The sequence below is a fragment of the Ambystoma mexicanum genome, chromosome 5p, assembly GCF_040938575.1.
Source record: "Ambystoma mexicanum isolate Mex_15411 chromosome 5p, UKY_AmexF1_1, whole genome shotgun sequence".
Classification (NCBI taxonomy): Eukaryota; Metazoa; Chordata; class Amphibia; order Caudata; family Ambystomatidae; genus Ambystoma; species Ambystoma mexicanum.
The window spans coordinates 672,094,893-672,109,437 of record NC_090930.1 but is presented as its reverse complement, the minus strand read 5'-3'; the positions used below and the strand labels follow the sequence as shown (position 1 = coordinate 672,109,437).

Below are 14,545 nucleotides of genomic sequence, written 5' to 3'. Positions count from 1 at the left end.
AAGAGGCATGCAAATGAAAATGAGCAGAGCAAGGGACTGGTCAATAAGGTTTACTGGGTGTGTTGTGCAAGGAGAGAGTTTGTCAAAGTCTTTTTTCTCAGAGAAGAACAGATAGCTATGGCTGTGTGTTTCAGAAAACAGATTATCTGGATTTTGGGAGACTCATGGATACATTGGTTGGAGGTGCATGCAGAACGCTGTGTTGTAGCTGCAGATCTTGGATTCCCTCATGTGGAAGTGCATTGGCATGGAGTGCTTGGAATGAAGTGGCTGGACTTGGTACCTCTCTGTACTAATTTGGAGACACAGCATCATCCAGACATAATTATAATTGATTGTGGCGGGAACAGTTTAGGACATGTGTCTGGAATTTCTTTGCAATTTGAAATGAAAGAAGGACTTGGTAAGGTCATGGACATGTTTCCAAATTCTCGAGTAATTTTTTCTCGGATTGCGCAGAGAGAAATGTGGCTGCGTTGTTCTTCATTTGGTCCACAAATGGAGAAAGCTAGGCGCAATGTCAATAAGGCTGTTTGTTCCTTTTTAAGAGATTTTGACCTGTCCTCTTTTCACAATGCAAATATTATGTTTCGAAGCACATGCATTTTTTGCAGAGATGGAATCCATCTTACTTATGCTGGCAATCAGATTTTTCTGAGAAATTTACAAAATGCATTGCAACCTTTTTTGGAATTACATCCATCAATTTTGCAGTAAGTGTTGACCTTTTTTAATGTTTTTAAACACAAACAAACACCACCAAAAGGTTCTTTTCCGAGCCACCACTTCCTCCCAGAGAAAAGTGCAATGGTTATGATAGGGAAGCACCCCAAAATTTTAGATGTCCTCGAACTGTCCACAGACTTCTAAAAAATACACGGGGCCCTGCTCCATTTATTTGCCACTTCTATTTTTAAACTTTGAAAGGCGGCTCTGAAAAGAGCCTTTTTTTGTGGGGGGGTTGTTTTATATTTTTTTAGTTTTTTTACACATGATACACTAGGAGAGGAGGGGGAAGGAGGAAAAGGAAGGGACACCAACCAAGGGGATAAGAAAGGGCAGGTGGAGAGAGGAAGATGTAGGGTGGTCCTTAGTTAGTGGGCCTTATTTAGGCCTCATGCTCCATGACCGCAGTCTCGAAAGCACTCTGAAAACTCTCCCCCTGCAGAGTACAGAGTATTATATATATATATATATATATATATAAGAACGTGTTCATCATAGGAAATTCATTCTGTACTTATCCTTTTTTTGGTGCTAAACTATTTCGCTCAGGGTATATGTGTTTACAATGCATGTTTACAAGCACTAGAACACTTTATTAGCACTTTGCACTTTATGGTCCCAGGATTTTAAAGTTGATTTTAAGTTACTTTATCTATGTGTAATGTCTGATTTGTGTGTCTAATATATTTTTTTTTTATGTAGACCTAATGTCTCTGGCGAATTTCCATGCTGGTGATCTGTAGATTTGAATATGTTATAACATAAAGCCAATTGTTGAATACCTAGAAACTGTTGCATCACAACCTGAATTTCTACATGTACCAGCAGCTAAGGAGGTTTTTGTGTATTTGCATGATAAAATATAAGCCTATTTGTTCCTAACTTAATATGAAAAAAGTTTCATGACCAACCATCAGCTAAGTATGTTCTGAAAATGCCCAATTTGTTCCCAAATACCCGCTCTTCATTTTTAATGCATAAACGCATGGGCATACGGATTCTCTAAGAGGTGCAGCACAATTAATCTTCCAAGTTTGTGCTAAATTTGCAATGGCAGTTTTCATAGCAATTTTTTCACTGCAATGTATATCCTTGCTTACTGCAACGTGTATTTTTCCTTCCATGCTTACTGCAATCTGTATTTTTACCTTAGCATCAGCTAACGGAGGCCCTAACAACCACACAGATCTGTATTGCTTCATGCTGTTCACAGCTTTGCTCCAATATTCTGTCAAGGAAGCTGTATGGAAAAGTTTGCTAATTTGCTTCCGTTTGTAGTGTAACCTTAGTGTGGGTGTAAAAGCAACCGGGTGTTTTCACACAGCAGTGTTTGCTGTAAAAAGTGACTGTTAGGTATTCTATAATCCCTTATTGCTTTTTAATGGTACCACATAGTCTTGATTGGCTATTGTTCTTATGAGCCAATGTATTTGTTTTCTTTATATGACCTTCAGATCCTGAAATAACGTGTTTATCCTATTTTAGGGCTTAATTTCTGTTTTCCAGAAGTAACATGTGAGATCTACACTTTCCGATTGTATCTGGGTTTGTGATAAATGATCTATTAAAGCTTGCCTTGTCCCTATCTATTGTACTAATTATAAGCTAAATTGGCAAGTCCCACCTACATTATCCTCTGCAGGTGATATTCTGATGAGCTCTCTTATCTATCAAAACAGAATGCATAACCCCTTTGTGTTACCAGATTCAATCAGACCCTCTTTTCGAAGGCACTTGAAATGTCAGTGGGATTAGCCTTTCTACATAATGGGCACGCTTGGCTTTGGAATCGTTAGGAGGACCACTTGTAAAATTTTATGAAACTGTATTTTTAAAATCAATTGTCAAATTTTTCATTAAGGTGTATTAGTTTTAAAAAAAAGAAACATATACGCCGTTACATCAACACCGATAAAAGAAAAAACAAGATATCAATACATTATTTTGTTTAAAACATGATTCCTGAAAAGACAATTTTAAGAAAGCTCATTTCATTTAAATATGTTTCATCAATTTCCTACATTATTTTAATATAATAAAAAGTAAAAATGCCTTTCATCTACCTTCTACCCAATATTATTAAAATGCATCCTATAAATTGTAATACAATCTTAAAAGCATATTTTCCATTAACTATCACATATTACCGAATCAAAATCATTTGCCAAACATAAAAAGTAGCATCATTCAATTTCTGAATATCACCTGAGAATATATGGGACCAGAATTGATTTTTTTTCTATATTCCCAATATTTGTTACACATTTATAAAAGCCTCTTGCATATGTCTCCATTAGTTTAGAACACGAGGTAAGTAGATGTCGTATAGATTGCTGTCATGGCAGATACGACAAATAATGGTCGTCTCTGCATACACTTGATCACAACATACTTTGTTCTCAAGGCTGCTATGAAATACTTTCAAAGCCAGACAAAAGACTGTATCACAATTGTCAAAACAAAAGAGACCACTTTTATGACTTCCCTAGGGAACAGGCTGATTCCTTTCAACCAGTATCCCAAGCAAAGCTAACATCATACTTACAAAAAACAAGAGTTTAAACCCAGGTCATATCTAAGTGTATTGGTTATAACGGGCCTTATGTCTTCTACAGTGGCTTTTTTGCATGCAAATTGGTTACTTTGGAAAACATAACAATGTTGTTTTTGTCAAGCAACAAACACATGTTCATTCGTAAAAGAAAATATTTAAAGTTTCTTAAATTATGCTTGCCAGCCTGGTCCCAATTCCATTTTGTGGTAGACACCTCATGACAGTGGACTCATTTTGGCAACACCCTTTTATCAAATGTTGACATGTGCATAAATCTTGGACACACATTAATAACACTCCACTTTTTAAGTCCTAATAGGGCATATATGGCCGAGGATTACATCAAATCCCCCAACTATGACCATGATGTGCCATGGTAAAATACAATGTCATACGCAGGCATGCTCTTATTTACCAGTAATTATTACAGCTTGTCTCAAGGACTTCCCTCCAATGCTTAGAAACTGCAACACCTTATCTACAAATATCAGCTTGTCTGGAAATATGGGGCCACATTTCTACTCCACCTTAACTCCAGAGATCACATTTCTCTGGCTTTTAATGTGGTTTACTGCCTATCAGTTGCTCATCTCATTTCACCCCAAGCCCTGTGCTTGAATACCCTGAACTCAAGAGAACGTTGCTGCAGTTCCTACAGTGCAAACTATACAGTTACTTATTGATATTCAGACTCAGCTTGAACATTGAAATCGCCAGTTTCTCTAAATCCCATTTCGGCTGTGCATTTGTTACGCTCTTGAACTCGCTGTTATTTCCAGTCAGAAACCTAAAATCCCAAATCAATGTTTGCAGAGCCCTTAGAACCAGGCTGTTCCATTCATCTCTCCCATCTGGCACTTAAGGAAACCATTGGGCAATCTATGATCCATACTACTTGCAGACATCATAAGTCAAACTATTCAATGACTTTCTACACCTAAATGCAGTTTCTCATCAAGTCAGATGTCAAGAAACACGCAAAAAGTGGAAATCATAGCATAGCAAGCACTTAACACATTTCACAAATGCACAGCACTACGGAGTTTCAGAAATAGGCGCACACCAGCATGACTGATTAACTCACCAGCCCTCACATACTACCATACACTCCAACCATGCACCCATGCACAAAGACTTCAGCCTACAATGCTCCTTGGGAAGCTCACATGCTATAATGCCACACCAATGAAAGCGCTCACTATACAATGCCAATTAACATAGAAATCTTCCAGAAATTGGTGTAATTTGACTAGGTATAACTTCCATGCGCATCAACTGCAAGCATATGCACTGGCCCGACAACCATCTGCCAAAGTTTAGCTCAACTTGTCAGAAACTGCCTCTTTTGTAACCTGGACAAGAGGCGGCTTTAAATGCCCAGGTATTGTAATGTCATCATAAGGTATCTACCAGCACCTAACTCGACATAGCCACTGCTCTCTCTCAATCCAAATGTCCGTCTCCCTCTCTATTTCCTAGACCAGAATGACCTTTTCTGCTTTCCATCAATGAAGCAAATCTAGTTGTGGTTGGTGTGTTGGTGTGTATTTTATTTTATTTATGCAAGAGAAATGTGCGTGCCTCTACCAGAAACAATGTAAATAGGACATAACAAGGCTGTGCAGAGCAATCCCTCTGCAAGCTGTTTTATCATGATAGGTAATGATTATAGAGCAGGATATGATGAGGTGATGGAGAGGCAAGATACACCTGAGAACCTGATTCAGGTTATCACCAATTGACAATGCAGTACATACATTATTAGTCCCACGTTCACAAGAGCTAATTGATCAATAGTCTATCCTCTCTGCGTGGGGACATGGGATGAATGGCAACACCCTGATGTCCCCTGTGTGACCTCCTCCCTCTTCCCCATCCCAAGCTCTGCACATGGTAGGGGGAGGTCTGCCTGGCTGACCCAGCTCAGACTGTGAGAAGTCCAAGGAGGGCATGCGCCTCTCTGCCTGCCTTGCATGTTCAATTTCCTATCCAAGCCGCTCACAGATGGACTGTCACCTCACCTCATTCCCCCACATGAAACACACACGGCTCATGTCTCGCGGGGCCATACCCGGACCTCACAAGCTCGGAGCCAAACACTACAGCCCCTACGCGTTCATGGGAGCCCACAGGATCAGTCAGTGCATGGGGGAGGCGTGGTGGTATTCTCCCAGCGCTGACATGGTGGAAGTGAGGACAGTTGGGGCAATATCCTGAGACCCCAGTCTGAACAAAGTTTCAGCAACGCTTTGCAAACAGGCAGTGCTTTCGACATTAAATTGCTGTTGGTGGATCTCAGCCTGTATGCTTTTACGTGCAGCTGTATAAGCTTCTAAGTGCAGCCAGTGCATGCTCCAGGCTGCCAAAAGCACATTACCAGGATATTGTGAAACTGATCAAAGTGCCCCTTGTGTAATAGCTAAACCGCAAGTCTGTTCATTTGTGTTAGTTTTGCATCTCTTTTTGTGCTAAAATGTTTTACAAAATATAGGCCTTCCTTTTTAGTGTGTGCTATTGCCAACTCTTTGTGTATCCAGACGATTCTAAAGCAACATAATTGTGCTGTAAATTCTGTCTACTTCCATTTATCCATGCTGTTACTTGTGTATGAAAAGTCCCAGCGCACAGGTTTCTTTTTACTGCACAGTTCTTTTACTTTCGTTTCAGTCATGATATGTGCAGACGTCTATTTAATACATGGTTTGAGTAGCTATGCTTGCTTTCTCGTCACCCGGTTCTACTATTATATGAAGATGTATTTTCACGGTACATCTATATTGCAGAGACTATACTTGTCTGACTCTTGTGCATGTCTAGATGCTTGGCAAGGAAAAGAGATGCTCTTTGAAATTAGTACTCATGAATAGTATTATGTTGTTGTTGCTCTGTAATTGCCATTGTCCTCAAGTATCATGTTCAGTTAATTTAATAAATTGCATGCTGGAGGAAGATACCGTTTAACTTTTAGGAGCCATGTTTCACTTAAAGTCCAGCAGGCTAAGGGCCTGATTTATAACGCGTTTTCCCATCGAAACACTCTTTGTAAATCAGCCCTTAAGAGTTTAGCAGTCTCGTATCACACTCACAGACTTACTACAGACTCTGTAAACATTTGGCATATTTATGGCCCAGAAAGTATGACATAATCTAAGGGGCTCCACCTTATCATAGGTGTACAGCCTGCATGGCGGTAACGGGTGCAGAGGTACTCAGATACCGCTACAGATACCGCTACACGCACATGCATTCTTTTAAAAAGCACGGGCACAATGAGGATGGACATGGATACAGTTATGGGCCATGCCGCTAATGTACATGTTTTATGATGCATTACATTGCAAAAGGGGGTCAGGGGGAGGAGTCGCAGGTGTTCTTTTTTCGCTCCCCCGCCCCCTTAGGTGTCCCAACAGAGAATATACCTGTCCTGCAGTGAAGCAATGTATGTTCGCTTTACTTTCCCTAGACTATATATAAACGCTGAAGGGGCTTTTAAAACCTGGAGGGGGTTTCATGCCACATCCCACCTCATAATCAGGCAGTGTTCACCTAATATGCTACTCCCTGCAAACAAACACACAGATAATCTGCTTGCACTTGCACCTGCAACTGTTGCCTCTTTCTCCCATTACCACTAGACGCACATCGAGGGCCCGACCCTCATCTGATGGCTGAACTACCAGTCTGCTTTTCATTATGTGGGGGAGGGGCAGACCCAGTGACATGTGGGTGTTATTAATGTTTTAATTTATGTTTGTATTCGATCATGTCTTGTGTGTTTGGACAGGCATGAGTGTCATATATTTACAATACAGATCTGTAGCAGCAATATGCATGCAATAAGACTGTTGAACGGATGAACATTGGACACGTGACTACTTTTTACATTCACAATGAAGTAACAGAATACAGATGCTACTGCGTTCTTCAATATTTGCAGTGCCTTATCAGTGCAGTTTAGGATACATGTTGTCTATTTGTATATTGTTTTTTATTGCAAAATGCTGTTTCTTTGTTTGCTGATGTATTGATTGTCAAGCAAACACATACACACAATCTTAAAGATGCAATTTTCATTTGTCTTTTTCTTGGTTTATTAGAACCTTTTTTTATTTCTTTAATTGTGTTTCCCTTTCTCCCTATCTGCTTGATATGTTTTGCTTTGTGTTCTGCTCATCACTCTACTGTTTACTTTCTCTCAAACATGTCTTCCTTTTCAATCTCTTTCTTTGCCCACTCTCTGCTCAGTCTGGCTGTCATTGCATCTATCTGTCATTCCCCCAGGCCCCATATGTCTTCGCTAGTTTCGTGTCCTAATTATCCAGGGACAACCAAGATTCAAGGCTCAAGGGCGGAGGTCTGGGGGTAGAGAAAGTGGGTGTGTGTGTGTTTCGCATTGTTACTGTTGTTCGCTCTCTGTCTCCATCAATGTCTTATGTGTGTGTTTTTGTTTGGCGTCTTCAGCTTTCGGACCCATGTCTGGTGGGTGAAGAGGGATTAATATAGGAGCTGAGAGGAACGTTTAAAGCATCCCTAGTGGGAATGGCCCAGGATGACGCTGGAGAAGGACAGCTAACCAGGTACCACTATTCATGGGGCGCTACTGCAGTGTAAGGGAAGAGTTGGTATAACACAAGTTCATGTTTGCTCTGTCTTTTGTACCTGCACCTCGCTGGCCAGTTTTCTATGTGTACCTATGTTTTCATCAAAAGTGTCTGTTTTTAGAGCACTCCTTCAGCCTTCTGCATAATCACGGACGGAATTGCATGAAAGCAATTACAGAAGAACGGTGGAGACAATGCACCCATTTTGACCACAGTAGCACGGGGGATCTACCTGATTTTGTCGAAAATAAAACACTGAATCCCAAAATACCAATTTCTTTTCTTTTCCCGCATTTCACCACATATATATGCGAGGAGACCCCATGCAGCCCTCATACCCCCCATATTTGTTATAAGCCCCCCATATGTGTATACAGTGAAATGGGGTTCCCAAAATTTGGGATTGAGCTTTTATTCCCACAAAATATGGGGTGATACCATAGCAGGGCACTCTATAATTTCTTTGAGGGATATTCAGCAAATTCGAGGCTTCAGCAAGTTATCAGGCAGTAATTACTAACCGGGAAGAATAGGACCTAATTAGAACCAGCGATAGCTGAACTCTTATTAGCCTCGATGGTTAAATGATAGGGGTTGGAGAACAGGGCACAGGGGCTGTGAGCAGAAATACTGGAGTAGTCTTTGCTAGCTGTGGCGAGCCTTAGATACCTCCAAATGACCTGAATACAGGAAAAGGTGATTACTTCATCTAAAGGTTGGAAGGGAATGGGGCGTACATTTGACAGGCAAATTCTCAAAGTGGGGAGATTAAGCGTACATGATGACTGATATTTTGGACAAGAGCAAGATCTGGAAATATGCCTGGGACCGGGCAACTTCAAAATTCAGTTTTCACAAAGCATTTAGCTGCAAGCTAAAGATTTATAAATTGTATATGACACCTAGACAGTTTTAAGACGTTCGTAAATGTTAAATAGAAGGGTATTATGCAAATGATAAAACTCGATGTGTGTGTTATGCGATTAGCCCTTTGGGGTGTATTGCCAAAAATGGCTGTTTACATGTCTTTATAACGACATATTTTAAAATGAGTGAACATATACTGAACATTTTGCAACGACAAACATAACACATTTTTTAAAAAACCTTTTTGGGGGGGGTCCACCAGTAAAAACCCACCCCAAAGTTTCCCCACAATATTTAACCCTTTACCCCACCCCCACATACATTTTCGTTATAATTTGTCTACTCATTTTATTTTCAAATAAAATCTTAAATTATTAAATGTACGTGTCTGGCTATACAGCACTCCCACCCACCACACCAGAAATATTGCAGATAAAGTTCCACTGGCACACATTTAAACACTGAGAGCGTGAATTATACATTCACATTATCAACCTTTGATTGCAAGATTCTTCATTCGGAATTGAGCCCAACACAAAAAAGACATAGACGTGACACATTAAGGAATTTCTTTGTTAGTTCCACTACTTTTCTTTGGTTCAGAAATAAGGGAAAACAATAAGAAGTGAGAATCTCAATTGCATTAATACATAACATTATTATGATGAGGAAAACTTTCTACACCTCTGCTGTATTAAACATAGTCAAAATAATTAGTAACACAAATAAAATGGGATGTGTTGTGAAAGAACCAGCCAACACGCTTACTCAGGCTACACACCAGTGCTCTAGAATACATACCCACACCCATCAGATTGCCCCATCTCGCCTGACCTTCTGGAAGGCACTGAAGACTCTTCTCTTTAAGAAACACATTTATCTCCTGGTAGGAGTGCTCCCTCGTCCGTCACATCCTGTTTTTGTTCCCCTGTTCTTAGAGTTCTCTCCATTTTTATGTACAGTACTGTGTGGCTTCTACTTAGGTTTGCTATCTGTAAATCCTACACACATAAATACAATTCCAACTGGGTGTCAAAGTTTGGCAGGCACTGAGACAATCCCTCTGCAGCTGCCACACTTCAGTGTGGTGCACAGTTTTATCTGAGCAGCACAGCCTTTTCAATCACACCATTCCCCCATTTGATACATTGCTTCCAGAAAAACCTCATAGATTGTCAGGGTCTGATTTTGCAAAATGTCTGAGAAGCACGCATTGAAAACCACGTTGTGGGTCATGCTCAGTCTTTTCCTGCAGCTTTCTTGGATCAGCCCTATCTCCAGATGAAAAACCAAACAGGAAGAAATTGCATCATCCCCGCAACCCTAGGGACAATATCAGAGAGACCAAACACTGATGGACTAGATGATAAGGTGCAGAGAGGGTGTGTCATACCCTCTGGATTTTGGCTTCACTTTCTGTCTGGATCTTCACTTCCAGCAGCCATCTGGGATTGGTGACATCACTTCCAGGGACCATCTTGGATTGGTCACATCATTTCCTGTGATCATCTTGGATCAGTGACATCGCTTCCTGCGGCCATCTTGTATCAGCCATACTGTGGGCTGAAGGCCAAAAGAGGCTCCTCTGGGAACACCCATCAGGAAGAAATCACCTAATCACAGCTACACCAGGGACACACTCAGAGAGACCAATCACTGATAGACTAGGCGATAAGTTGATGAAAGCATGTGTCATCCATTATGTGTGTTGGCTTCACTTTCTGCCTGAAGTGTCACTTGCAGCTGACAGGTTGAAATGGTGACATTAGTTCCAGTAGCCGTCTTGGATTGGTGACAGCACTGCATGTGACCATATTGGACCAGCCCTATCTCCAGCTGAAGGACAGAAGAGGCTCCTCTGGAAATAATCAGGAATAAATTGCCTCATCCCAGCAACACCAGGGACAATATCAGAGATACCAACCATTGATGGACTAGGTAATTGGGTGATGAGAGCGTTTGTCATTCCTTCTGAACTGCCTAGGAGCTTCCAACCAGAGGTGTCATACTGAAGGGCTGAACAGTGAAGGGTGAATGCCAGCTGTTGACCAGCCTCTTAGCTTATGAGGCTTTGCTTTGCTGTGTCCTGCTACTTGTCTGTAAGTAGCTTAATTGTGTCTTCTCCTTTGCAGTCTAGTTATGCAGTTCTGATTCTATCTCTTCCTTTCCCTGCTACTTCTCTCTTCACTCTCCCAAACTCAAAACCATTATTACTATCTCCCCATCCCTATCATCTCTCCTCCTTGACACCACCTCTCTTCTCACTCTCCTACTCTTTCTATTCACAAAACCTACTCCAACTCTAACTTCCACTACACTTCCTCTTCTTGCATCAATCCCCAGTGTCTCTCTATTTCGTGGACTCAGCTTCACTATGCTTCAACATCTCACTCTCTTTCTATTGCTGTTTGGAATGCACAGTCTGTGTGCAATAAAACCTCCTTTACCTCTAACTTCTTCCTATCTCATTCTCCTTCTTGTGACCTCATTACCCTTACAGAAAACTGGATATCTCCCTCAGACTCTGAAATCCTTGCTGCCCTCCAGGACCCAGCCTACACCTTCACTCACTCTTCCCGCTCCGCTAACAGGGATGGAGGTAAAGGACTGTTTTCATCCTCCAAACTTTTTATCCTCCAAACTTCCTATCTCTCCTGCTCCCCTACCTCCTGCTAATTCTCCCTCATTCGAATACACTATCTCCACAATCACTGCCACAATGGCATACATATTACCTATCTCTACTGGTGTGACGAAGCAACTTCTGGGGCACCAGTGCTCTAGGAATGAATATAAGTTTCTAAACCATCAATCAGCCCTACACCTCTAGTACACCAAAAGGGATCTGAAAAGATTGAAACAAGTCAATTATAAACCTCCTTGTCCAATTTTGCTAATGTGGACGGAACAACCAGCTTATTTCCCGAAGGTAGCGGATCGTTGGTTAGTTGCAACACAGCAAAAATACAATTATCACCCAATGATAAAAGTGACTGTCCAGTCAAGGTTGTATAAAAATAGTGACTTTATTATCATTATAACAGACAGTTCTAGCACACTTCAAAATACAACCCCCCCCATGTAAAGGAACACAGAGGACAGACAGTTTCAAGAAGGAAAGGGATGCACTCTGGATACCAACAGAAGGGTAATCGTAAAGCAATCAGTCTTAACCGTTCAAGGTTATTTGGTTTCAGCACCAATAGAGTAAGGGTTTGTAAATGTCACTAGTGGGCTTCAGAGAAGGACCAGGGGGAAACAACCACAATGTACCTGGTGCTGGAGATGTTCTTGATGCTCAACAATGTCGCGTCGGTTCCAGGACACTTTGCAGCTCCTGTGACAGAGCTCAAGATGGGATACAGCTGTGGGTATCAGGCGGCAGGCAGTTTGGCAAGCAAGGCTAGACAGCTGGCTGCAGGCTAGCTTACATGGTGGCTCTGGGTCAAGAATCATTCTCTCTGTGCTGGTTGGTGCATCTGGAACGCTGATCGAGGTGTCTCGGATTGCTTTACTGACTGCAGCATGGTACCAGTCAGTGGTGCAGCCGGTCTCAGTTTGGGGGCTTGACTGCTTCGAAAATGTCCTTTAAAGATGGAATCTGGTTGATGCTTGTTGTGGCACTCCTCCTAGCTTCTTTGCAGGTCTCATGGTATCCTTTCAAGGCGGACGGCCCAAAGCTGAGGAGAGTGTTTGCAGGCAACGTCCTCGTCCTTTGTTCAGAGTCTCTCTGGCACTTCCCACCTATGAAGCTTGCTGGCAGAACCTAGTAGGACATGCTGTGTGCTGGCTGGGTACCAGTTTTTGGAGCTTCTGGATTGATCCTCTGAGTCTGGTATTTCCTTCGGTTCCCTGGGAGATGTTTAGGGGAGGGATCTTGCTTCCCTCTTGGAAATACTGGCCTTCCTTCACTGACGGAAGATGTAAGGTAGACTTTACCTTCAGTCAAGGTCCAATGCTGATTTCTTCTTTCCTGCTTCTGGTGAAGCCTTCATATAATCTGCTAATTGAGGGGCTGAGCCCTCTTTAAAAGCCAAATGGGCCCAAGTGATTGGTGTAGGCTAAGCCTACCTTAAGGAACCAATCTGTAGTCCCCCCCAACAATTGTCTGTTATGCGTGAGGTCAGGGCCAGAGTGCTTTGTAACAGGCAAGCTAAGAGGTTATAACATTTACTCCCAAGTCCCACCCATCTTCCTGTAGTTGAAGCTAGTTGAACAACATGCCTATATATTTTCTGGATTTATGTTTTCAGCAAGAACAGCATCAAATATACTTAGAGAAGGATCAAGAAATACTTTACTCTGACTGCCACATTCCATTGAATTTGCATTATTATCCATTTTGAAACATGCCTATTGCCTTAGGTGGCCAGCTATTGCTATCTTTATCTTTGTTGTGTTGAGAAACCCATTAGAGAAGGCGTTTGCAAACTGCAGCTGTCCATATGCTTTGGACTACGACTCCCACTATCGGTCTTCATTGAATTGTATGTCTAGGGACGATTGGACTTGTCATCTAAAACATGTGTCTAGACAAAGGTTACAGCCAAGTGCTTTAGAGACACCTTGAATGCATATGACCGCTGACATCCCATTTGGCAGTCCTATACACAAAACCAATGACCCTGGATTTACAGAAGAGTATCATGTCCCTATCATAGGATGCACAGAGCTCTTTTTGGATCATGACAACAATCACATTTTTTAGTTTGTAGGAAATGATGTACACACATCTGAACACCTGAAAGGAAAAACCTAAAACCATGGTAATTTGATGTTGAAGAAGCAGGTATTTGAACAATGTTTCTTCTATAGAATATGTTGATACAGATCAAGTCTGACATATAGTATGTTTTATGAAATGTAATACTTTTTCAAGGTGTGCTTTTTCCATGTCTTAAGGCAGATGCAATTTGTTTGGCCACCCGAAGGGTAAGATACAACTCTGGGCCATAAGAGAATTATGAAAAGCCACATTCTCCTAGAAGCAGTAGCACGTTTATTAACTATCATTTCTGGAGCCCCAGTATGGGTGCTTTTGCTTTAACTCCTATTTCTGGCTAGATCGTTTATAGCATGTCTTCCTCAACTGTAGGGTGTGCAGAGTAGTCACTGCTAGAAAAGGATCAGAGCTTCATCACTTGACCAACCATCAATTATGTTGAGGTGACCCTTACTTCATTAACTGAAACCAAAAACCCTTCAAATCTATTGCTAAATAGATGCATAAAGAGAGGGATATGAGCTAAGAGGATTGTACTCTCTTCATTTTAGTTATAAAGGTCAATATCAGCAGAACCTTGCACATTTGGGAGAGGATATACGCTCCTCTCCTCACTGAAAAATGGTGTTAGCTATGTAAGGTAACCCCCCGTCCTACTGACTAAGATTTAATTTATTTTTTATTTTTATTCAAAACTTTAGAAATCTGAAATGCACAAAATAGAGGAGACTTGGACTTTCACTTGTGTCTCATATATTGTGTCTACCACCCAAGATGTCAAAACCCAAAAGAAGCACCTAATGCAGAATGAATTACAATATTAATTATAATATATATTTTAATATAATTCATTGTTTTGCATAATATATTGAGCTATGGAGGAAGCCTCAAAAGTTTTAGATCTGTATACAGGACCAGCACACTTGGTAGATATGATAAAACAGCATGAGGTTCGAAACACAATAATAGTAAGAATACAACAAGTGGTAGATAAAATGCTTACCAAGATATTATTCATTAAGACAAAAGATTGTGAATCAGCCACTTACTCTGGCATAAACATATATTTGCAAG

General features: G+C 41.1%; 1 protein-coding gene across 1 annotated transcript in view; it reads left to right on the top strand.

Moving 5' to 3' along the window:
• The first annotated feature begins 7,747 nt into the window (after positions 1–7,747).
• FRMPD3 (FERM and PDZ domain containing 3) overlaps positions 7,748–14,545 on the top strand; it is a 1,207,861-nt gene continuing 1,201,063 nt past the window's right edge. Inside the window, exon 1 of the mRNA XM_069613047.1 lies at positions 7,748–7,857. Coding sequence (XP_069469148.1) covers positions 7,820–7,857 — 38 coding nt within the window. The 5' untranslated portion in view covers positions 7,748–7,819. The remainder of the gene's footprint in view (positions 7,858–14,545) is intronic.